General features: G+C 38.6%; 1 protein-coding gene across 2 annotated transcripts in view; it reads left to right on the top strand.

Moving 5' to 3' along the window:
• The first annotated feature begins 1,472 nt into the window (after window positions 1-1,472).
• Window positions 1,473-25,559, top strand: part of ABCB1 (ATP binding cassette subfamily B member 1) — a 97,497-nt gene continuing 73,410 nt past the window's right edge. The window contains exons 1-4 of one of the 2 annotated variants that reach the window (XM_055307614.1): window positions 1,473-1,624; window positions 2,081-2,151; window positions 7,317-7,368; window positions 16,483-16,654. In XM_055307614.1, the coding sequence (XP_055163589.1) occupies window positions 2,087-2,151; window positions 7,317-7,368; window positions 16,483-16,654 (289 nt within the window). In that variant the 5' untranslated portion in view covers window positions 1,473-1,624; window positions 2,081-2,086. Of the gene's footprint in view, window positions 1,625-2,080; window positions 2,152-7,316; window positions 7,369-10,991; window positions 11,057-16,482; window positions 16,655-25,559 lie in introns of those variants that run through there. The other variant, XM_055307615.1, reaches the window with a different exon arrangement.

The following is a 25,559-nucleotide window of genomic DNA, read 5'->3' as shown; positions in this document are numbered from 1 at the left end:
AATTAGGGTTTTGAAGAATGACTTTCTCAAAGAAAGTAGAGAAAGTGCACTATGCACTTTAAAAGGTTTTTCTCCTTTTAAACTTTTGCAGCTAGTTGAGGGGCACATGCATATGTGAATGAAGACTAAAGATGACAAAAACATTTATTTCCCCTAGATTTATAAGAAGAAAAGCTCTGATATGAGTTAACACTGTCTTATGAATTTTTATTGTGAAGATTGCACTTTTCATCAACGTGAAAAAAACAGTGGACAAGAAAAAAATAGTAAATGGTAGTAGTAAATATGAAATTAAATTACAACTAAAGTAATATGCTAAAATACATGATACTTTTTTTAATTATCAGAACTAAAACATAAGAGTTGAGAAAGGCCTTGGGGAAGACATGGGCATTGATCTGATGGCTAAACTGTAAAGGTCACATACTTCTAAGTATTATTTTTACTCTGAAATGTCTGTTTCGATTTACATACTTAAAAATACCTCTCTTTCATTAATTTTCAAAAAAAGATGAACAGCTACACCTCAGAAACTGCCAAACACACTGAAGACTTGCAGAACATTTTCACCTGGCTTTTTTTTTACAGGTGCTGCTAGAAAGGAAAGTTTAACTTGTGTTAACTACAGAATGGGTGAGGTCGGACGTTGTTTCAGCAACTGTATTAGATGCAATGGCAAAGAAAATTTCCCTTATCTACTCAAGACCCATGGAAACAATTGGATATATATATATATATATTCCAAACTCTAAAGAAATGTTTATTTATACCCAGGGCTATGGCCGTTTATAACAGATGACTGATCCCTTAGGATATATATTTAGGAACACCATGAGCAGAGGCCAGACTTTTGCATTAACTTCAGTAACACAAGCTTCTTTAAGCCAAATACATCACATGCCACTATAATTGCTGTTTGACTTACTTTGCATGAAATTCTATGTGTAGGGGTTTTATTAACACATTTGCACTGAAGTGGGAGGCAGGGAAGCAATAGATTTTCCTTAGATCGCTCATGAAATTGTTGTGGTGGTGACATAGTAGAAAGGATGCATCCACTAGAAAAGCAGGATAAGCCTCCAAAGTCACCAGACAAGCTGGCCCCGCTTAGATGTGTGTATATACATATATATATGCCTATATGTGTACATATATGTGTGTGTGTGTACATATATATACGCATCTGTATATTTCCGCGGATATGGAGCTTTATGTGGACATGCAGAGACATGACTCTGAAATGTTAAAAGTCCCCAGTGATTCAGCTGTTATGCGTTTCTCTCCTGGCTCTTCTAAGGAGCAACAGAAAGGACGACATTCCTCCTGGAACTCCAACCTGTTTCGTAACTCGCCTTGCAATCAGCGTTCAGGCGAGCGGGGCCGGACAGGCCGGAACCCCGAGGCCGATTGGCTGGCGCAGGAGCATCAGGGTGTGGACCGCGCGCCCCGCCTCACTCCCCGGGACGCAGGAAACCCGGGCGCCTCCGAGCAGCGGCTCCTCCTGGCTCCGAGGAGCCGAGGCCGAGGCCGTTGTTCGTGCCCTCCGGGTCTTTCCTTTAAAGTCTGACTCTCTCTCATCTTCCCAAATTCCCTTCTCGCTGGAGGTTGCGAAGGAAAGCCCGAGGTAGGGCGCGCGATGCTGAGGGTAGACGGGGACAAGTTCGCAGGAAGGGTCGGGCTCCCCAGTCTCCCGCGCTTGGTCCCCGGGGGAGAAGGGCTTCGGAGAGGAGGGAGGCGGCGAGTCTCCTGGGCAAGTCCTCCGGGGCAGTGGGGTGAGAACTAGAGTCCCTCGGGGGGCTCGCGGAGCGCCCAGCTCGGTTTTCAGCGCTCGCCGCGCGCACTGAGCTTTGCTGTCCGGAGCGCGGAGAGCCGCGCGGCAGGTGCCCGAGCAGGTGCCCGAGCAGGTGCCCGAGCAGGCGCCCGCGGCAAGCATCAGCGCCCGAGAGGAGCCGGGCCTGAAGCCGCAGAGGCTGCGGGCAAAGTCCGGGATGCCCAGCCGCCCTCCAGCTGACCGTGTGGACTGTGACTTCCGCCCCCCGCGGGTCACCCATCTCATCGACGGCCTCTGTTTTATCCTCAGGTGACGATGGATCCTGAAGGAGGCCGTAAGGGGCGTGCAGAGAAGAACTCCTGGAAAACGGGCAAAAAAAGGTAGCCAGTTTGTTTCACTTTCATACCTCACATGGCTTGCGAAATTGGGGAGATGGATTTCTAGTCTCCAGCTCTGAAATAAATGAAGACATGATATTTTTAACCTCGAATGCAAGTGGTTCTTCTGCAGAGGTTCACCGGCTGAGTCGAGGACAGCGTTTACATCTTCCCACGGCCTTCGTGAGCTGCTTCCTCAGCCTTCCTGCCCCCTGCGCGCCCCGTGCTCACATCCTTTTCTGTGGTTTATGAGCTTTCTGCTTTATAAGCGATGTTGATCGCCCACGTACCCGAACATGTGCTGCTTGTGCTCTGCTCCGTGGTCTGGTCTCTAGCTTCTGGTTAAACATAAGCATTCTGGCCACATAAACATTGCATGTCTGTGGCATTGGCAGATGGGACAGAAGGCCAAAACCACATTTAAGTGCTAATGTTGTTTTTTTTTAAAGGCCAATAAAAACTGACCCTTGTAGAAGAAATTCTCAAGGAGAAGACGGCAGTACCAAAGAAGCTACTAGCATTGTGTGAAATTATTGGTAATGGAACGACACAGGGAATTTTTAAGTACATTTTAATCATGGTACAGTGTCTATACGGGGCATTTTAAACTTTGCTCAATAGGTTCATTGTTAGTTGCACATTGTAATAAAAATTATAAGATGACATAAGCTAATAAATATATTAATATTAGAAACCACGCTTTTCATTATAAAAGAAAAATGCAGATATGGACATCACGTGGGTTCTTAAAAATGTTAAATTTGAACTGACTTCAATATGACCTCATGATTTTTAAAGTAGCTTACTTTCTCTCTACCGAAGGGGACAGTAGCAATGAGTACACTTATTGCCAGATCTTGGTTTATGAATACCATTCCTCACTAAATGGAATCTGTACTCCATGGAGAAATGGCTAATTACAACCATGGATATTGGGGATGGGGCGGGGGAGGTACAAAATGAGCCTGGACCATCCTGTTGTTCAAAGAGAATTGTCAAAAAGAACACAGGAGCTGACTTCACTATGCTTAATTGTGGAATACTGTATACAGTATAGTCCCTGAATCTTTAATAAAATTCTGAAACGAAGAAGAAAACTGAAGAGGTGGGAGAGGTAGTGAGAATAAAGGAATATTCTTCACAGAAAAATGCCAGTTATCATATTGGAATCTGCATTGTTATAATTGATTCAGGCAAGGATTATTATGGATCTCAAACCACTCAGGCAAAAGTTCTAAGAATTATCCCAAATTTTTACTAATTGGAAAAAAGAAAGTGGGAATTTTCAGTGGAGAGATTTTTGCAGTTAACAATCATAACCAAGTGATGAGACCTGGCACCACTCATGGTGGAGTCTTGTGTTTGTGATATGACACCACCTGGGAAGTATGTTTGCAAAAAACATTTAGTCGGAATCCCATCAAGCTTCTAGACTAATGCTATCCAATAGAGATATAATGTGAACCACATTTGTAATTGTTAACTTTCTAGTAGCAACCTTAAAAAAAAAAAGTGAGAAGAAACCAGTGAAATTAATTTTGAAAGTATATCGTAAAGAACCCAGTATATCTAAAATATTATTTCTATATGTGATCAGAATTTGTTAATGACACAGTTTATGTTCTCATTTTTATGCAAAGTCCTCAAATCTGCTGTGTATTTTATACTTCCTGCACATCTCAACTTGGACTTATTTTGAAACTGACATTGATCCAAGATGCGGAATTTTCTACAAGATATCTTGTTACTACAAAAAGTCAGCGTGGGTGGAGGGGGCAGAAAGACTTCTGGATTTAGAAGAGACTTAAGAGACAAAACCATCTGATATAATGTGTGAACCTTGATTACATCTGAGTTCAAAATCAAAAAAGGAAAAATCTGTAGAAAATGTTCTTGGGAAATTTGAATGTAGATTGGATATTAGTTGATATAAAAATTGCTTTTAATTTTCTGAAATGTGAAAATGGTAGGAAAATACTTGAACTGCCATGATGTTTGCAACTTACTTTCAAATGCCTCAGCAAAATATTAACAATGATAATGTATACTTACTTCTATAGATAAAGAGCATATGGTAAAAATGTTAACAGTTCTTGAATCTAGGTGAATTTTGTGTGGGTAGGCATTATAAGTATTTCAATTTTTCTATTTGAAAGTTTTCATAATGAAAATTTTCATATACACAAAAAGAAAAAAGACTTCATGGAGTGGAAGGAAGATGTTGCTCTTTATTTTTTTTTAATTTTTATTTATTTATGATAGAGAGAGAGAGAGAGAGAGAGAGAGAGAGAGGCAGAGACATAGGCAGAGGGAGAAGAGCCCGACGTGGGATTCAATCCCGGGTCTCCAGGATCATGCCCTGGGCCAAAGACAGGCGCTAAACCGCTGCGCCACCCAGGGATCCCTTGCTCTTTATTTTTACACTTTTTTGGGATACCTTAAGGAGCTACATCCTTAATACATGAACACTTAGCGATATTGGAGTAAAAAGTACTGAGGGTATGTGGAAATAAATAGTGAAGAAATATGTTGCAGTCCACACATACCTTCATTTTATTATTGGTTTTTATGCATACAGCCTTTTTTTTAAACAAAAATTGTTTTTTTGGCAAGTAATTTTTTTTTGGCAAGTAATTCTTATTAAACTGTGCTCATCATCACTGATTTTAATCTGTTCTTAGTACAACTATAGATTTCTTTCCTAGTCTTATTGAGAAATAATTGACAAACAACACTATATAAGTTTAAGGTACTCAGCATAATGGTGTGACCTACATATATTGTGAAATTATTATCATATTATGTTTAGTTAACATCTATCATCTTATACACATGCAATAAAAAAAGCAAATTTTTTTTCTGCTTGTGATGAGAACTCAGGATGTACTCTAAACACATTTCATATGTATCATACAGCACTGTTAACTGTATGCATCATGTATGTTACACCCCTGGCACTGACTCCCTTATCTTTGTACCTTTGGATCAAGTTCCTCCAGTCTCCACCTCCCTCTCAGCCTGTGATAAGCACAAACCTCATCTCTTTTTCTGAGTTTTTTTTTTTTACAACTATAAGTTCTAAACTGGAATTATAAAGAAGCATGTGGCTTTGCTAATATATATAATGCTTGGATGATAGTATCATGTGGGATATATGTATTTCTAAAGGTCTGATAAGTGATTTGACTTTTGTAAATCCTGTGTTTCAAGCCAATAGGGATAAATTAATGATCTAGTAGGGATGAAAGATCAGTATAGAAATGCATTTCTGTATAATGCAGTATCTCAGAAGTCTGAGGTTGCACTGAATAAATAGCTTAGTGTTCAGGGGATAGACTTTTCCGTTTAAACTTGGCTTTGTTCCAGCTGTGTGACCTTGGACAAGTTCGTGAACTCTCTTCACCTGCAGTTTTCTCAGCTCTGACAGAAGGACAAAAACGTGCCTGCCTTGCAGAGATTGAGATAAGATTAAATAAGGTTGTGTATGGGAAGTGTTTACGTAGGCACATTTGGAACGTTATAAGTTTTCCAGAGTAGGAGCAGTTTTAGAGAATGAAAAAATAAATAAAAGGCTTCGAGCTAAAATTCAATTATATGTGATTGTGTTTTCCCTCTAATCCTGGTTCCAGAAATACTGAAACCAGGCTTTACTGGGAATAGGGTGGGGCTATCTCTGAAGTTATGTTTGTGTATTTTGTGTGTTTTCATGTCCATCTAACATTATTTTAAAGCCAAAAATGGGATAAGCTGTGGATTTTTTTTTAGAAGTCTCTTCAATTCTTTGACCTTGCACGGCGTAAAAAAACAAAGATGAATTTACTTTTGAACTTGAAAATCTGTATAAAAATAATGTGATTCTTCCTTGGAATAGTCTTACATTTGTACATATGAAAATAAAGATGCCAAGTCTGCTTTTGGTCTGTTTGCTTTCATGCTGTAGATGGCAGTTACACAGAGTGGAAAACAGCTTATAGTTAGAGTCATTTGAATCTGGGCTCAAAATAATAATTAGCCTTCTTCTTCCTGAGGACAGCTTTATGACGGTTTACAGACCATCTTTTTTGATCATAGCTTTTCTAGATTGAATTTATTGCTGTAATGGTACATTTAGGGCTCCAGACATCCTTTCAGAATTAGATTGGATTATAGAGAATGATTTAATTACTTTTCTTCTGAGGTTAGTTTATGCTCAGCATCTGATTGCCGCTACTCTCCATTTGTAGAGAGAATGATTAAGGATAATATGTAGGTAATACATAGAATATCAACTGCTAGAATTGCTTAGATGATAATTAAGAGAATTAACTCTGGAGAACATGAATGATTTTCTAATTACAGGTCTTCCTTAGCTTACGATGGGGTTATTTCCCCATAACTCCATCGTGAATTAAAAGTATCATAAGTTGAAAATGCCTTTAATACACCTAGCCTACTGAACATCATAGTTTAACATAGACTACCTTAAACATGCTCAGAACATTTACATTAGCCTGTAGTTGGGCAAAATCATCTAACGCAAAGCCTATTTTATAATAAAGTATTGAATATCTCATGTAATTTATTGAATACCCTACTGAAAAATAGAATGGTTGTATGGGTACAGAATGATTTTAAGTGTATGGGTTGTTTACTCTTGTGATTGCATGGCTGACTGGGAGCTATAGATTACTGCTGCTGCCCAGCGTCACTAGAGAGTACTGTACTGCATATTGCTAGCCCAGGGAAGACATCCAAATTCCATACTGGAAGCACGGTTGCTATTGAATGAATAACACTTTATTACCATCCTGAAGACAGACCATTATAAATCGGGGACCGACTTTAGAATAAAAACAGGAAGCTCTTTTTTTAAGCATTATTGTTAATAATTACAAAAGTTGTATGTCTGTGTATTCATCATAGAAAATTAAGAAATACCAAAGGCACAAAAAAGAAAATATTTTGATAGAAATCTCAGTACTTAGTGATAACCATATATACAGATTTCTAAGATAAAAACATTTTTAAACTTATAAATGGAGTCACACTGTTAACGTATATTTTTGCAGAGTAATATAGAAATGTTTATTTGTCCCATTTGTTATTAAATATAGGATCTATGTTAATTTTGTCATTTATAAATTTACATTTTTTAAAAAGTTTCGTGTAATCCTGTTGCTGTCTTTCAGTAAAAAAAATGAGAAGAAAGAAAAGAAACCAACTGTCAGCACGTTTGCAATGGTGAGTCTGAATTTATTCAGTGTTCAAAATGCTTTGGAAATTTGACTTCTTCTTACCTAGAAAAGAGATATTTCATCTGGTATAATATTTTCACAGAAAGTATATTACTGAAGAGGTAAAACAAATAGGTTTAATTTAGCTTGTTTTCAGCAGAATGCTGATCATAATTTGCCATGTATATTGAGCCTCAACAGCCACTCTTCTTGGCCTAGATTTTCATAGTCTGCTAATTATTTATGTGGCCAGTGGTCTGTTATCTATTCACTTCTTCCAGTGATGGTCTCAGCCATCTGGATAGAGGAAACCAGATAGAGTGAGGTTCTTACAGGACACAAAGTTCCTTGTCATCAGTGGCTCTCAAATTCTGGCAGATTTGAGGTCAAAGTCTCAGGCACCCAAAAAGCAGAAGTTAGCAATGCATTATTTATTACTATGGAACTTAGTACATGTAATTATTCCTCTGTTTTGAGTAACTGATAATCTCAAATTTGAAAACCATTTTATAATTCTTTATCTCATTTGCTGGTTGCTTGGTAGTTGCTTAGAAGTTTTTCTTCAATCAGACTTGGAATAAGACAGGGATTTTATAGGTGTGACTGGTTGCTGGTCTCTCTCTACCTGGGTCCTCCTTTTTTTCTTTCCTAAGAATCTAGAACACTCTTGTACCAATTAAGTCTGGCAGTGAGTGCATACTTTATAATTCAGTCAAAACACATCAGATAGTTTTTAAATGTCGGTTGTGGGGGAGGGATAGGCTATCTTCTAAAATTGATATTAGCAAATTGAATATAAAGATAGTAACAGGAAGGAAAAAAAAATAGTCGCCTAACTGGGGACTCTGTGGTTATCTTCCATGATCATCTTGTTGCACTAAAGTTGCTCTGGTTATGGTTTCTTTCACTTTTTGTCCTGTCTCTCCTCTCTTTGGAATGATTTGGGGATGAGACTAAATACATTCTGAGAATAGGTCATTCTCAGAAAGACTACCCAGATGGGTGCACCTGAGTGGCTCAGTCATTTGAGTATCCGACTCTTGATTTCGGCTCAGGTCATAGTCTCAGGGTCCGTCATGTGATTGAGCTCCACGTCAGACTCCCTACTCAGTGTGGAGTCTGGGATTCTCTCTCTCCCTCTCCCTCTGCCCTTCCCCCCGTTCATGTGTGCTCGCTATTTCTCTCTATCTCTCTAAAATAAATATTTAATAAAAAAGACTACTCAGGTGATCAAGGGACAGTTTTTGTTTTATGTTTTTCTTATTTATTAAAAGAAGCTTTTATGTTAAAGTAGTGTTTATTTCCAAGATTTAATTTTAATTTCAGTTTTGTCATTTTGAGACCAAAATATTTCTGTCTTTTGCAGTTTGGTTTTTATTACTTGTAGCTTATTTTTTTTTAAGTCTTATTTAGAAAATTTAATTTATGGGATTGCCTGGGTGGCTCAGCGGTTGAACATCTGCCTTCAGTTCAGGGTGCGATCCTGGAGTTCTGGGATCGAGTCCTGGATCAGGTTCCTGGCATGGAGCCTGCTTTTCCCCACTGCTTATGTCTCTGTGCCTCTCTCTCTGTGTCTCTCATGAATAAATAAATAAAATCTTAAAAAAAAGAATAGACAGAAGTAATAATATCAATACAATTTAAGCCACAAAAGAATAAAAATCTGGAGTTTAAATGTGAGGGAGTAATAATACATACATAAAGCATGTGTTGTTCTGAGTACTCTATACCAAAGTCATTTAATTGTTACAACTCCCTTTGAGGTAGATACTATTATTATTCTAATTTTATGGATAAAGAAACTGAGGCCAGACATATTAGCTTGTCCACTTGATAGGCAACAGGGCCAGGAAACCTGTGAAGGTTTGAATCTAAATCACAGTGCTCAGGATGGCATAGAAGGAATATATTCTAAACCTTTTGATGAAGAGCTGTACTATTTATGTGGCTTTTCCTCATGTCTTTTTCCTGAGGAGTTGACATAGAAAGCTGAACTGAACTCATATGTGAAAACTATAGACATGAGGACACATTCAGGACAGTTAACACTATAGTGCGATGTTGTCAGGTAAGACAAAAACTCGTGTGTTAGGACTCCCCATGAACACCAGGTTTGATGAGTCACTAGGAGGACTCCCAGGACTCAGCATATTGTCATACTCTTGATATTCATGGCTAAGCTTTATTACAGCAAAAGGAAAATCAACAAAGCAAAACCAACAAGGGAAAAAGGAAAAAGGGAGGCAGAGGTCCAGGAGAAACCAGGCATAAGCTCCCAGAGTCTTTGCCCAGTGGAGTCACACTTAACTCTTCCCAGCAATAAATTGTGACAATTCTGAAATGCTATCAGATAAGCTCATTAGAAACTCAGTACCCGAAATTTGTACTGAGGGCTGATTATGTAGGCATGACATATACCAGAATTCCAGACTCCTAGAAGGAAGGCAGTATTCAGCAAAAGCACATTATACAAAGTATAATTTGTACTTTTATCAATTAAGTGTTGTTAACCCACCCCAAGTCCAAGTTCTAGGTGCCCACCAAGGGCCAATCTTGAACATAGGTCTTGTGAAATAGCAAGTCTCAAGCTTACAAACGTTAACTTATTTCTACTATGAGACTTCTTAGCAGTCTTGAAAAAGTGATGAAAAACATAAGTGATATTCAGGATTTCTATGAGCATTTTAAAAAATATCAGATCTTATTTTAACAGAACAAGAAACATAAAAGTAAAATAAACTCTACAGGAAATAAGGAAATGGGACAGATGGAAATAAGGACAGGAAAAATGCAAGTGAGGCTGCACTTCCTACACAAAGCACTCCTGAAGGATTACACGCTCTTACTAGGAACGTGCTGCAGATTCAACTCTGAGCATTTTACTTCACCTATCTCGTTGAAAAATTAATTTTTTCATCAGACTCCCTGCAAGGAGCCTGCTTCTCCCTCTATGTCTCTGCCTCTCTCTGTGTGTCTCTTATGAATAAATAAATAAAATGTTTAAAAATAAAAAAAAATTTAAAGGAAAATTAATTTCTTTCAAAATAGATAATAGCTATTTTCTATCTAGTACTTCCTCTGTGCCAGGTACTTGTTAAACACAGTGATCCAATGACATAGGAGCTTGTGTTGTTCTTACACTAAATGATGAAACAGGAGAAGTTAAGCAATGCATTCAAAGTCACAGATTTACGTAGCTAGTAAGGGGGCAGGCCCAGGATTTGCCACAGACTACTTCCTCCAGAAGAAGATTTTATTCATTTATTTGAGGCAGAGACAGAAAGGGGGAGAGAGAGTGAGAGAGAGAGAAAGAGAAGGAGCAGGAGGGAGGGGCAGAGGGAGAAGGAGAAGCAGACCCCCTGCTGAGCCGGGAGCCCTATACAGGGCTGGATCCCAGGACCTTGGGACCATGACCTGAGCAGACCTTTCACCGACTGAGCCACCCGGGCACCCCTCCAGAGCTAAAGCTTCTAACAACTTGAATCATTTATGGTAGTTTATGATGGATCAGTTAAGCTTTTATCTGCCTGGAATCAAAGTTCTTTTTTGATGCTATTATCTTCTGGCCACCTGGTCATTCTAGGATCATTAAAGATTTTACCACCAGGTTCAGTGTCTCCCTTTCCATGCCAGAATTCTTACTATCTTGGGTAGCTTCTATGATGTTTTGGATAATGGCTCCCTGACCTTCACAGGTACAGTAATCTGTTTCTTCTATTCACCCCAGCCATCTGCTTGTATACTCACATCCTGAATTTTATTGTTATTTGAAACTTATTAAAATTGTTATTTGAAAGTGACCAGTTAAGCAGCAGCTTCAAGTAGTCAGCCATCTCCTTTCTTTTCAATCTGCTCACTATTCTCTCTGGATATTTGGCCTACTGACCCATCCCTTGCCCACCAGCCACTTCTCTTGCCCAAACTATAAATACCCTTTCACCTGTCATCTGTTACATAAAGGCCAAGCAAAATCACTGTCTGCTTCCTGTCTGCTTCTTCACCTGATTTTTGCTGTAATATCGCCCCCCCCCAACAGGGTGTATTTCCAGCTGAAATCCTACTCCTCTTCTTCTCACTGTGTCAAACCTCTACTCCTTTCATATTTCCCATTTCTCTCCTTCTCTCTTTTGTGGATGAGCTCTCCTTTTATTTCACAAACAGAATGGAAGCCACCTGACAAAAGTTCATCCTGCCCATTCTACAAGCCTATCTCTACCTGGATCAGATCCCTCCTCCTTCCCTCTGAATGTAACAGAGGAAGAATCTGGTTCTTAAAAGTAATCATTCATTAGGGACACCTGGATGTCTCAGTTGGTTAGCATTCCATCTCCTGATTTCAGCTCAGGTCATGATCTCAGGGTCATAAGATCAAGTCCCATGTCAGCCTCTGCACTGAGTGTGGAGCCTGCTTAAAATTCTCTCTCTCCCTCTTCCTCTGCCCCTACCCAGCCCACACATGTGCTCTCTCACACTCTCTCTTAAAAAAAAAATGTAATTCACTCATTTACCTTGACTCTCACATCCTCTGCCTTCTCAAGGACCTTATGTTACTACTGTTATTATCCTTTCTCTTTTGTATCTATGGTCTCTCCCTCTCTACTGGGTCTTTCCCATTGACATCTACATGTGAAGTGTCTTCAGTTTCAGTAACACCATCCTTCAAACCACCCCTCTCTCTTGCTTGCTTCACACACAGGAGCTGCCTTTACTTGTCTCAATTTTACTTTCTATTCCAGTTCTTAACATATTATAACTTGGCTTGTTTCCACCACTCATCAAATTCAGCAGACATGTCTTGATTCCATCTTGACTTTTAAGTAGTGCTTGACACGGTCTATCATACTCTTTCTTCCCTTTGCTTCCATGATGCTATAGTATGCTGATGTGGGTCTTATCTTTTTTTAAAAAAAAATTTTTAAAGATTTTATTTTCATTAGAGCATGAGCAGGGGGAGGGGCAGACAGAGAGAGAGAAACAGACTCCCCATTGAGTGGGGAGCCCAACATGGGGCTCAGTCCCAGGATCTCCAGATGATGACCTGAGTAAAAGTCAGATACTTTTTTTTTTAAGATTTTATTTATTTATTCTTGAGAGACACACAGAGAGAGGCAGAGACACAGACAGAGAGAGAAGCAGGCTCCTTGCAGAAAGCCTGATGTGGGACTCGATCCCTGAAATGGGATCACACCCTGAGCCAAAGGCAGATGCTCAACCACCAAGCCACCCAAGAATCCCAAAAGTCAGATACTTAACTGACTGAGCCACCCAGGTGCCCCTCTCTTGTCTCTTTTGTTCTTTTTTTTTTTTGTATATTTTTTATTGGAGTTTGATTTGCCAACATATAGTATAACACCCAGTGCTCAGCCCGTCAAGTGCCCCCCAATCTCTTCCATTCTTTTGTCATCTTTGTGAAGTTAGAGTTCCTTAACCCCTTATCCCAGTACTCAGTGATGGTGTTGGCATTTTTATACTTTCACACAGAAATTTCCAAATTGTCTTCATGCAAAATTTCTTTCTCATTTGAGTACTCTGTGTCCAGATCATCATGTGACTGAGTCCTTCCTGTCATTGATGTCTCAGCTCAGATGTTGTCTTCTCAGAGAGACAGTCCCTAACCAGCCAGTCGAAGCCAGCTGACCCTGCTTGGTCATTGTGGTCTAAGCTCTATGAGGGAAGCATCTACATTTCCTTTGTAGAAGGATCTCTACGTACCCTCACTAGGAATGATCTTGGGGTACCATGGGATATCTTGTTTCACCCATTAGGTATATCATCCACCAATGATCCCTTTCCTCAGGTTCTTGAAGTATTTGTTTCCTTTATTCTGTAGGATGTTGCCCATTTCAATTTCCTTCCTGTATTTTCACCAATAATCTCTGTGAGTGATGTACCTATAGACATGTGTAAGACTTCATTAAGTAGTCTACCCTTGATGTTGCATCCTTGTCTGGTGTCATTTTCTTGTTTTATGTTTTGGCCCAAGATCATCAAAAGGACAGTCAACGTGCTGTCTCTCTTGCTTCATTTTCACATTATTCTTAATATCAGTCACTTTTTTTCTCCTCATAGATGATCTTATCCAGCTCCCGTGACTTCTGCTCTTTATGCTAGTATCACAAAACTGTATTATAACTCTGAATTCGCTCCACATACTTCTTGGATAGCACTTCTAGGATAAGCAGTCAAATGGCACAAAATGAGGTTTCTCTGTGTCCCTTCCCTTCAAACTCTTGCCTCTTGTGGTTTGCCTTAGCTCAGCAAATAGTACTTCTTTGTCAATCAGCTTTATATTACTGCTTCTATACCTCATACCCCAGTCTTCTCTGAGCATACTGCTCTGCCTGCTGGCTTTTTTTTTTTTCTTTTTTTGGTTGAAATGCCTTTCCTTCTTGCTTCTAAACACATGCCAAATATTCAAAGCTGGAAGAAAGCAAAACCTTCTCTATGAAACTTTTCCACAAAGAAGGAAATGACCACTTGCTCAGTTTTATGTCTACTTTGTACACCATGTTGTCTTAACATGCAGTATATAGATTGCATATATTTTTTTGCTTTGCCTTCCTCCTTCTCTTTAAGGACTTTGAGGACAGGATGTATACATTTGGTATTTATCTGGCTTTTATTAGTTATTGGGTAGGTATTGAATAAATACTTACATTCATGGCCTGCTAGGTTTTGTTATGGCCAGTGATTAGTTTAGGAAGTAAAATATCCTGTGGGACATCGGGCTCCCGGTGCATGGAGCCTGCTTCTCCCTCTGCCTATGTCTCTGCCTCTCTCTCTCTCTCTCTGTGACTATCATAAATAATAAAATAAAATAAATAAAAATAAAATAAAATATCCTGTGGGAGTAGTGATGAGAGAAATCCTTGTATATCAACTATTTTCTCTTCTTATAGTGAGGAATTTGATATTTTGTCCATTTTAAAGGAGTCTCTAAGAGAGAATAAATGGCTTCTGCTAGTCTCTTCCACCTTATTTGTGTTTTATTAAGGGGGTGGATGAATGCTTAGTTAAGACAAAGTAAATAATGGCAAAATTTAGTCTGTGTTTCAATGAAATATGAAAAAATGCCAAAAGAACATAGTTTCCCGGTTTTAATTTATAAAGAGGAGGATGCTATAGATTATATGTCATTAACTCAAACTTAAGCTTACTTGATTTCATTTTTAAGAGCTAGAAATATTTATTTTTTAAAGAATATTTATTAGAGCGAGAGAGAGGCCTTTTGCTCTGCCCCTGTTGGGGTAGAGAGAGAATCTTTAGGCTGACTCCCTGCTGAGGGGCAGAGCCAGATGCAGGGTTCAGTCTTAAAACCCATGACATCATGACTTGAGCTAGATGCTTAACCAATCGAGCAGCCCGGGTGCCCCTAGAAAAAAATTTAAATGCAAATACCTCAGTATATATTAGATGTTCTTCTTAAAGGACGCACATTTTATTTTATTTTTTTTATTTTTATTTTTTTTTTAAAACCCAGGTTTTTTTTTTTTAAATTTTTATTTCTTTATGATAGTCACAGAGAGAGAGAGAGAGAGGCAGAGACACAGGCAGAGGGAGAAGCAGGCTCTATGCACGGGAGCCCGACGTGGGATTCGATCCCGGGTCTCCAGGATCGCGCCCTGGGCCAAAGGCAGGCGCTAAACCGCTGCGCCACCCAGGGATCCCTAGATGTTCTTCTTAAACCAAACTTGAATTTTTGCCAATTTTAAAAAACTGTTTATTTATTTGAGAGAGAGAGCATGTACACATGTGTGTGGGGGAAGAGGCAGAGGGTAAGAATCTTCAAGCAGACTCCTCCCTGAGCACAGAGCCTGATTTGCTGCTTAATCTCACCACCCTGAGATCATGACCTGAGCCAAAACAAAGAGTTGGATGCTTAACCAACTAAGTCACCTAGGTGCCCTGAATTTTTGCTAATTTTACAACTCAGCTCTACTAATTTTTTTTCTACTTCATGGATTGCCAGTCACTACTGCCAAGAACTATTCTGCTCTTTTTTCTCCACTTGTCAATTTAATACTTATTCCTACTCATTACTATTTTAAGTTCCTTTTTAACTAACTTTAGGATTAGCTTCTGTCTCTTTGTCTCTAAACCCTTTCTATTGATGTGTCTTTTATGTTGCTTGATTTTGGTCTTTGTTTTGGTTTGTGTTCCCTGCTTAGGCCTATGATTTTTTACCCACTTTCCTCCCTAGATTACAAACCTGCTGATTATACCTCATGCATCCACAGTACAGCCACCTGCATTGGGGTTTATCCACAAACCTCAACAGGGGGCTTCATCTTGTCTCTGTTTTTGTTTCTATTTTCTTTCATTTGGTTTTCTTTTGATCCTTAACTAAGTTCCTTGAATTATACAGAAGTATTGATTGCTTCTCAAGTGGACTGTCACAGAGCCCTGAGCTCATTCCCCTTTCTGTGTCTTCTTCTCATCACTTTCTTGATCCAGAGAAGTCTTTCTTTACTTTTGACTTGCCTATAATTAAAGAGATTATGCAGATCTACACAGGTCAGTCACTGTGGTCATAGTCTTTTCAGGAAATCCTTTTTTAGGAAGCATGCAAATAACTGGTTCTTCCTTTCATCTTCCTTCTTACTATTGAGGCCTAATTGCATTCAAACCATTTTACATCAATGCTAATTTCATTATGCCACAGCTATTTTACTCAAGCAACTTTCATAAAGCAACAAAGCATTTCCTCGATTATGTTCTCAGAAGGGCCTTTGGCAATCATGATTTTTCTGGGTTAAAAAAATCTTGAGATGAAAAGTGGTTTCTATTCTTGGAAATCAGAGCAACACATACATATTTCTATTGTTGTATCATTAAAGACTTTTACAATTTCCCAGAATGTCCCATTCCTCTCATCAAAACTCATATATAATAAAGAAGACAAACTGAATCCAATATGAAGTAGATCAGAACTCAATAGAAGAGTCAAATATTTTTAATTAGGCTATTATAATAGTTTAGGTTGGACCAGGATGGTAATAGTATTAGTCTGAGAAATTCTAGGATTTTGAATATATTTGAAAAGTAGAGCAAACTATCCATGAAACTGTGCGAATTTCCTATTCTTTACATTTTCTTTTTCTTTTTTTTTTTTTTTTTCCAGTTTCGCTATTCAAATTGGCTTGATAGGTTGTATATGTTGGTGGGGACAATGGCTGCCATCATCCATGGAGCTGCACTTCCTCTCATGATGCTGGTTTTTGGAGACATGACAGATAGCTTTGCAAATGCAGGAATTTCAAGAAACATAACTTTTCCAGTTATAATTAATGAAAGTAAGTATTATTTGTGGCACTGATCTTATTGGAAGTTTGAAGAAAAATCTGTTACTTAGAAGGATGTTTAGCCCTCATTAAATACATTAGTGTGTTTACTTCTGGGGGAAAAGGGAGGGGCCTGAGCTACAGTTAATATTGGTAATAAGTTTGAGAAGATAATAATCATAAGTATTAGAATCCACACTGGAGGTCTTGGCAAAGATATGCAGAAAAAGACAGAGTTCTGTGAAGTCAGAAGGATCCCAGGAAGTTTCAGGAAGAGGTAAAGGAACCACCTAATCTAGACCTTGAATAATAGGTAGAAATCAGTTATGAGATTTTCTGACGTAATGAATATGAGTGTAAGAGAAAAGACCAGGATGATTCTAAAATGTTTACCCTAAGAAACAGGATAAACTGGATGTAGTTACTATCAATTGAGATAAGGAGGATGAAGAGAGAATATTTTTGGGCAGTAAATACTAGAAACTTAATTTTAAGTATTGTCACAGGTTTGGCTCTTTGGAAACATACTAAAATGGAGAAATATGGCCAAGAGAAGTTGTGTGTGTGTGTGTATGTGTGTGTATGTGTGTGTTTTAGGATGGAAGAAAAATAATAGCTTGTTTGCATGCTAGTGGAAATGATCCAAAAGAGAGAAGAAAGTGATGCTTTGAGAGAGAGGGAAGAGATTTGAGTGAAGTCCTTGACAAAGGATGGAATATAATGCCCAAAAAGAAATACTTGCTTTAGGTAGGAGCACAGTAACATGTGGAAATAGAGAGATTTACTCTCTATTATATAAATTATAAATTTTATATAATAATTTTATATAAAATAATAATTTTATATAAAAATTTATATAATAATTATATTATAATTTATTATATAAATTATAAATCTCTATAAATTACTGTGTAAATTTATACACAGTAACATGTGGAAATAGAGAGATTTGAGTACCAGTGTCCAAAGCGGAGTTGATAAGGAGGTGAGAATTTGTGGAAGTTTTCTTGGGATTACTTCAATTTTCTCAGTGAAGTAGGAAGCAAGACATTTGACTAATAAAGAAAAGAGATGCAAAATAGTCCTCCAGGAGAGTGGGAATGGATTATTGAAATGATTTGGGTGTCACACACACTCTCACACTTACACTTGATTGAGGAGGGACTAGTTGATAGCTCTGAGCCCCCAAGTCACCTTTGGTCAAGCCTAGATTGTTTTATTTTATTTATCTCTTCATGAGAGACACAGAGAGAGAGGCCTAGATATAGGTGGAGGCCCCTGTGGGGAGCCTGATGCAAGACTCGATCCCAGAACCCTGGGATCATTCCCTGAGCCAAAGGCAGATTCTCAACCACTGAACCACCCAGGTGCCCCAAGCCTAGATTGATTTATATATTTATTTATTTATTTATTTATTTATTTATTTATTTATTTATTTATTTATTTATTTATTTATTTATGATAGTCACAGAGAAAGAGAGAGAGAGGCAGAGACACAGGCAGAGGGAGAAGCAGGCTCCATGCACCGGGAGCCCGACGTGGGATTCGATCCCAGGTCTCCAGGATCGCGCCCTGGGCCAAACGCAGGCGCCAAACCGCTGCGCCACCCAGGGATCCCGCCTAGATTGATTTAAACTAAACTTCTCAAAGACTTACAACCTGGTGGGTGCTCAAGTGGTAGAAATTTTGAAAATGCCTGTTGGAGAATACACTTGAGAATACATTGATACTCACATAGCTTTTTCAACTTCAGGTCTCTGATGAATGTTGTAAGTCCTTTCCCCCAAAGTATGCATCCTTTATGGATCCTTTGATACCTATCCATGGGTCCTAGGAACTCCTATGTAATTCTGAAGAACACATTGTTTACCTTGAGGCAGGCTTACTTCAATTCTGTGAATGCAGTTAAGAGTTGGGCTAGAGAATTTATGGTATGTGTGAAATTTAAGCATTTTTATGTTCCTTTATGGCATTCAGAAGGACCTACCAGAAGATGTACCACCTTGGAATGGCACCTTTGTTTTATACCATTCACCCAAAGGAAGTTCTTGGTGCTCGCTAAATTTATTGGTTCCCACTTATGCTGTATTTGGCAATATTCTTTGACGTTACTTCTCTTACTACTTCACAGTGGAAGAATCAAATCTTATAGTATTCTCTGGTAGCCCATGTGTACATTATGTGTACATCTGTGCCCATTCTTTAAAAAAAAAGATGTTATTTATTTGAGAGAGGGAGCATGCATGCAGGAGTGGGGAGAGGGGCAGAGTGAGAAGCAGATTGCCCACTAAGCAGGGAGCCTGATGAGGGGCTCCATCACAGGACCCTGAGATCACGATCTGAGCGAAAGGCAGGTGCTTAACTGACTGAGCCACATAAGAGCCCCCATCTGTGCTCATTCTAATTCTCAACTACTCAACTACTGCAGTGTCCAGTGGCCTTTTTAAAAAAAACTGCATTAACATTTTTTATGCCGTATCTCTATCACCCAGATATTATCTGTTACTTTATGAACAAAACAATTGATTTCTTTAAGTGGAAATACTAATCATTCCTATGCCTACCTCCTGTAGATATGATGAGATGGACAGTAATCTGACTTAGTTACCCACTAGCATGCATGATTTCCCAGATGGTGGTCCAGCTATGGAGACTAGCTCCCTCATAGGTGCATGTATTTGCCTGCTGATCCATCTTCCAGCCTGAATAATGCCTACATCACCACACCTCATGGGCTGGTCACTGGGATTTCCTCTTCATAGATGCCTGCATCATATAGTTGGAGTTGGAGTTCACATTGTGTTCTTTGCCCATCCTTCCCACTTAGTTCATTCTTCTGATCTTGGGAAAACTTCAAAGTGTGTTTCTGTCAAGTTCTTAGGAGGTATGACATTTAATGGTTAGAAAGCAGGCTCTAGATTTGGACTGCAGGGCTGTAAACCATCCCCCACCTTTATCATTTTTTAGTTTTGAGGTTTGGGGGGATTTCTTCATACTCTAATTTCCTTGTCTGTAAAAAAATTGACTAACAGTAGAACAACTTCATGGGGTGGTTGTGAGAATTAAATAGATTCGTCATTTAAGGCTCACAGAGCAGGGCCTGGTTATAAAAAAAGCACTCAACAAATGTTCGTTACAATTGTCATATTGTCAGTAAATTCATGCTTCCATGCTTCTCACAAATGAACCTACATAACTTGCAATGATGACATGGTTCTTTGTGTCATTTCATCTTTACAGAACTCTGTGATACTTACTCAATTTTTATTATTGTTTAAAGTTTGGGACATACCCAGAGTTAGTCCCTGTTATAGATATGGATAATTATCCCTTTTAGCAGCATTTCCTTAGTAACTGTGGACCACTAGCTATGCCTTTCTGGGAAGGCATGGGTCCTCATATAATGGCTCAGGAGCTAAATCTGGATTGTTGCCTCATTTTATACTGCTTGTGAGCTAAAGGATGATTTTTATATTCTTAAATCATGGGGGGAAAATCAAAAGAAGAATAATATTTTGTGACACATGATAATTATATAAAATTGAAATTGCAGCATCTATAAATAAGGTTTTAATAGAATACAGCCATGCCCATTCATTTGCATATTTTCTGTGGCTGCTTTCACACCACACTGGTGCAGGAGAATGTTGACAGAGACCATATGGTCCACAAAGCCTAAAATATTTATCTTCTGACTCTTTCCAGTAAAAGGCCATTCTCTGAGGTAGGGTATTGAATAGGGGGTTATTATCCTTAATTGTTCCATCAGTAAATTTACTTTAAACTGTTTCATGTGCCAGACACAGTAAATGTCCCAAATATTCATTCTCAACCCCTAAGAAACTTAGTGTAGTGGGAGGAATGGACACATGAATCAACAAATGTAGTCAGATATTAGTGCTGTGAAACAGAGATATACAAAATCCTTGAGAAAGGAGAGGAAGGGCACTTGACTCCATATATACAAATCATGGGAGGCTTCCAAGAAGAGGTGATAACCAGGTTTCGTCAGCATCAAACCTCCCATGCACAAAATAAACATGTTCTGTGTTACAAGCGAAATTCTTTTAAAATAAATACTAAGTAAAAAATAAGTTAATATCCTTCTCTCAACACCACCCCTTACTGCCACTGCCGTGCTATATATCCTATGTCTTTTCAAAAGCAGCATGCTTTGAAATTTCCAGATATCAGATTATTTTTTGGGACAGCCTCAAAGGTTTTAAGGTCCTAGATATGAGAGCAAATGAGTTCTCTGATGTTTCTGGAGGGAGAGCCAGTTTACTGAACTCCTAGCACCCCGACACTCTCTGACCTTTCTTCTTTTGCCCTCCCCCTGTAGAACTTTATTACCTCTCCATGAGGGTAGACTGGACAAGAAGTATTTCTTGTGTAGAGGAGATTTGGATTTGCTAAGGCTCTTCAAAGCCTGAGAGTTTTACACTAAACATTGGATTTTACTAGATAGCTCCAAAAACTGAGTGAGAAGATATTTCTCTGCTGCTATAATAAACCCCTATGAGTGGTCTTTATTTTATCCTGATGCCTTATCCTCATTATCAGATACTGGCCGTGGTCCTGCTCTTTTTTTTGTGGACCTGATTTCTTGACACCCTACTTTCATCCATCTTTATCTTGTTTTTAAAATTTGCTTTTACCCAAAAATCTCTGATGACTCTGGCCTAGGGAACTCTCTGGTCCTGCCATACAACTTTGGTGAAAAAACTTAAACACTGCTGAATTTCTGTAATGTTCTATGAGTTTGCATCTTCTTCATGAGACTAACAACTCTCTGGAAATGAGCCCAGATAGAGATGATTGTAATTTTAGACATGTTGTGTTGAAGGTGACAGGTTGGGTACAAGTGTAAATGACAGCCAGACAGTTGAAGAAATAAGACTGAATCTTGGCATTGAGAAAAGGACTAGAGAATTGGCAGTATTTGAGTGGAAGGGATGTTAAACCTCTTGGGATAGGATACAGAGGAATGTAGAAGGAGTAGGAGCCTTAAGCTTTGAGAAGAGACCCATTCATCTGCAATAACTAAAGCTAACGTTTATTGAGCATTCAAGATGTGTTGGGCACTGTTCTTAGTACATTATATGTATTGACTCTTTCCCCTCCTTTAGTGCACTAAGGTGGATACTATTATTATCTATACTTGACAGATTAGGAAAGAGATCCAGAAGGTTGAGTAAATCTAAGTTGCCTCCAGTTATAGAGTTGGTAATGAGGATTCAAACTCCTGTAGACTGGCCCCTAGCCCACACACTGAAGAAAAGAGGGACACCCAGAAAGGGAGACACTGAAGATAACATACTGATCCAGAAAGTAAGGAACATGGGGGATATTTGCCATATCTTATGATGGTTATCTCCCAGAGATACTCTTTAAATAACCACTTGATCATTTATTGTCTCTAATGCTTCCATTTATGGTACATCCATATGGATGGCTTTTTTCTTTTTCCATAACTGTATTATGGTTGTTTCTATTTAGTCTCCTACATATTATTGTGGGCCGAGGAATGGAGAATATGTGGGTCATTTAAAATTTGGTACAATTTCATAATTCAAACAAAAAGGGGAAAAGTGGAGCTTATTTTCATATTTATCATAATATTTATCATTTCTATTCCCTTGCTCTAAAACTCATGAGGAGTAAGAAAACTATTTGTAAAATTATCCTCAAAATAGTATCTTTATTTTGCTGCTTACACTATGAGTGTGTAAATCATGTACAGATCTTGAATGTGTGTTTCAAGACTTTGATATACACAAATAAAACATTGCTTTATATGCTCTTAAGGCCAGCAGTGTGTATGCTCCAAACTAGAATGTTAGATAATATTTAAATTCGAAGTACTTTATAAAAATTCCCATAATGGATCTGTTTTCTTTCATTTGCTCAAGGCTTTCCTCTGCCCCCAACTATTTCATTGGAAAAATTCTTAGAGGTAAATTTCAGGAAAATTGAGTATCAAATATCAACAACATATTTGGAAGTATGCTGTTCAGTGTGGTAGTTTTTAAAGTTTGTATTAAAATTAAGATGTGGCTAATTTTTCTAGAAAGCAGTATAACATAGCCAGATTTTTTTTTGTTATTATTAGGAGAATGCTTTTGCAAACCAAAAAGTAGATTACCTACAATGTCTTTTCTACAATATATTATAAAGACAGCATACATAGATAGTATTTACCTATTTTAGATACTTAAGAACGGGGTTGAGCTCAATGAAAGATTGAATCATGGGATTGTATAGATGAAAAGAACCTAGAAATTGGCCCAAACCTATAATTTTATAGATGTAGAAGACAAGGCCAAGGAAGTTAAAGCAATGTGACCACAATGGGATTGCTTGTCAGTTGGCAGAGCTGCCTTTTAGTCTGATATTTTGTCCACTCTACTGGTAGTGATTTCAAACTCTGCCTAAAATTGTGGCAAACAATTTTTCACTTGATCTTTTCTCTGCCTAAGATGCCATCCTGTAGATTTGCTTACAGGTATGTCAGGCAGGGCAGCCATGAGGTGTAGCTCTTCAGGCCAGGAGTGTGAAAACGGCGTACCTGAGGAGAATGTGGGTCCTGGAGTCCACCTGTTGGCTGCAGTAAGCCCAGCCTCATGGAGTGACAGATTCTAGCCTGGGCAAATGCCACAGGCATTGATCATCTAGGTAAAAGGCCCAAATTTCTCTTGCATGTGTTTTTATGGAGCTTCCTATGCAAGAAAACTGGAAGAATTGGACTCAGTGTTCTTAAGCTAGAATGCACCTTGTCAATCTTTTAACTCTGTGGTTTACTAACTCTTCTTTAATCACACTATCCAACTCTTCTGCCCCCAGCACTGTGTATATAATGTCTCTCATGGAACTTCAGGTCACATCTCTCCCAGTGGTTTTCTGTTGCTTGGAATAAATACAGATTCCTTATGTTGGCTCACGTGACCTTGCCCCTTATGCCCATCAATCTCATTGCTTATTATCTACTCAGGACAGCCCCACCTGCAATCTTCTCTCTGTGAGCACTCCCACCTCCTTCCTGGTGTTACAGAAACTACCCATTTCTCTGTAATGGCTTCTTATCATTCACTTCTCCCTCAGAAGGGCCTTTTGGCCCTAACCCACCTGAAAGTCACTATAGCATTGCTGCTTGTCTCAACAAGATTTACTACTCTAAAACTATCTTGTTGATTTATTGGATTGCTTGCTTTTTACAGCTTGTCAAATGGGAAGAAAGGCATGGGGAGAAAAGAGGAAGTTTCTGGCAAACGCTGTTGTAGACATTTTAGCAGTGGTGCCCTTCACAGAAGGTTTGGGCCTGAAAGTAAAAGTATTTCCTGCATGCACAGAAATCCAAGATTAGGAAAAAAATGCTTTCTCATTCTAGGTTGTACCCCAGTGTCTGGATTAGTGCATAATGTGAAGGCTCTGTGGAAGATGGTCTGAAAATCACCCTTATAATACTATCTCCTTTTACCATTTAGGAAATCACAAATGTATTTATGTCTCATACTTTTTATTCATACTGTTCTTAAGTGTTCAGTAGGTAAAATTATTAAACACTGAGGTATTTGGGGCAGATAAAAATGCAATGTAATGCGATTCATTAATGGTATGGAGTCTCTTCAGTCATGGTGGTGGGCTCTGTTCATTTGAAGTTTCTTTGAAGTCTTGCTTGGGTAGTAAGGTACTGGTTTACTGTATCTCCTTTTTAATCTTAAAATATTTGAGACACTTATATACAAAATAGAATGATTGGATGGAATATTTTGAGCAATGGTCTGCATTGCTGTGGTGACTGTGAACCACTTGTAAACCTTTGGGACAGGCGAGGTTATAGCAATTAGGGCAGGCTGTGTACTGAGTAGGTAAAGATTACTAAGTCCAGTTCTTCCAGGGCTCATACAGTGGGAGGAGAAGGAGGAGATAGGTATAAACCATCATACTTCTAGCATTGACTTAGTAAATTGAACCATGTGTCAATTATTCTAGAGTTCTATGACAAGATGAGTCACTCTACTAAGGGGTTAAGCCATTTGAGAGGAGGTCATATTTGAGCTCATTCATGAGGAGGAACCTTTAGCAGAAGAAAAAAATGTAGTAAAAGGCTTTCCAGGTAGAGAGAATAAAAGCCTAGAGGAGGAAAACTGACATCACTTCTCTACTGAATCTCTTCTCAGTATATGGAAAATATTTAGTAAAAAAAAAAAAAAGAAAAGAAAAAAAAAGAAAATATTTAGTGTAAAAGGTTGGAGCTCAGCCTCATGACATCTAATCAAAATACTTTGTCATACTCTGTGTCCTCTCCAGTCTCCAAGGGCAAAGGCTTCAGGAACACAGAGAAAAAACTTAGGCACTATTTTTTTCTTTTTACTCTGCAGCAGACCTCCCTCTAGACAGTGACTGTACAGTGCCTTAGTACTGAAAGGAGAAAGATGTAAGGGTAAAGAAAATGTTTGAAAAATCATTTGTTGACATTTCAAAAACATTATCCTGTCAGGGATGTATTGTGGCGAGATTGAAAAGGTGCTAATGTGATCTGTTATGGGACCTTGAACTTTATCCTGATGTGGTGACTGTCATTGAGGGCTATTAATAGAAGCAATATGACACACACTCTCTCTCTCTATATGTGTGTGTGTGTGTGTGTGTATAAACATACACAATATATATACATATATACATATATATACATATATGTGTTATATAAATATATATATGAGAGGGAAGAGGGGCAGAGGGGGAGAGAAAATCTTAAGCAGACTCCACACCCAGTGTGGAGCCTGATGTGAGGCTCAGTCCCACAACCCTGAGATCATGATGTGAGCTGAAACCATATGCTTAACCATCTGAGAGTCAGACACTTAACTGAGCCACCCAAGAGCCCCAATATGATTACATTTTTGTTTGCAAAAAT

This window comes from Nyctereutes procyonoides, unplaced genomic scaffold (genome assembly GCF_905146905.1).
Source record: "Nyctereutes procyonoides isolate TBG_1078 unplaced genomic scaffold, NYPRO_anot_genome, whole genome shotgun sequence".
NCBI lineage: Eukaryota > Metazoa > Chordata > Mammalia > Carnivora > Canidae > Nyctereutes > Nyctereutes procyonoides.
The sequence above is the reverse complement of the archived record's forward strand: the minus strand, read 5'-3'. Positions and strand labels throughout refer to the sequence as shown.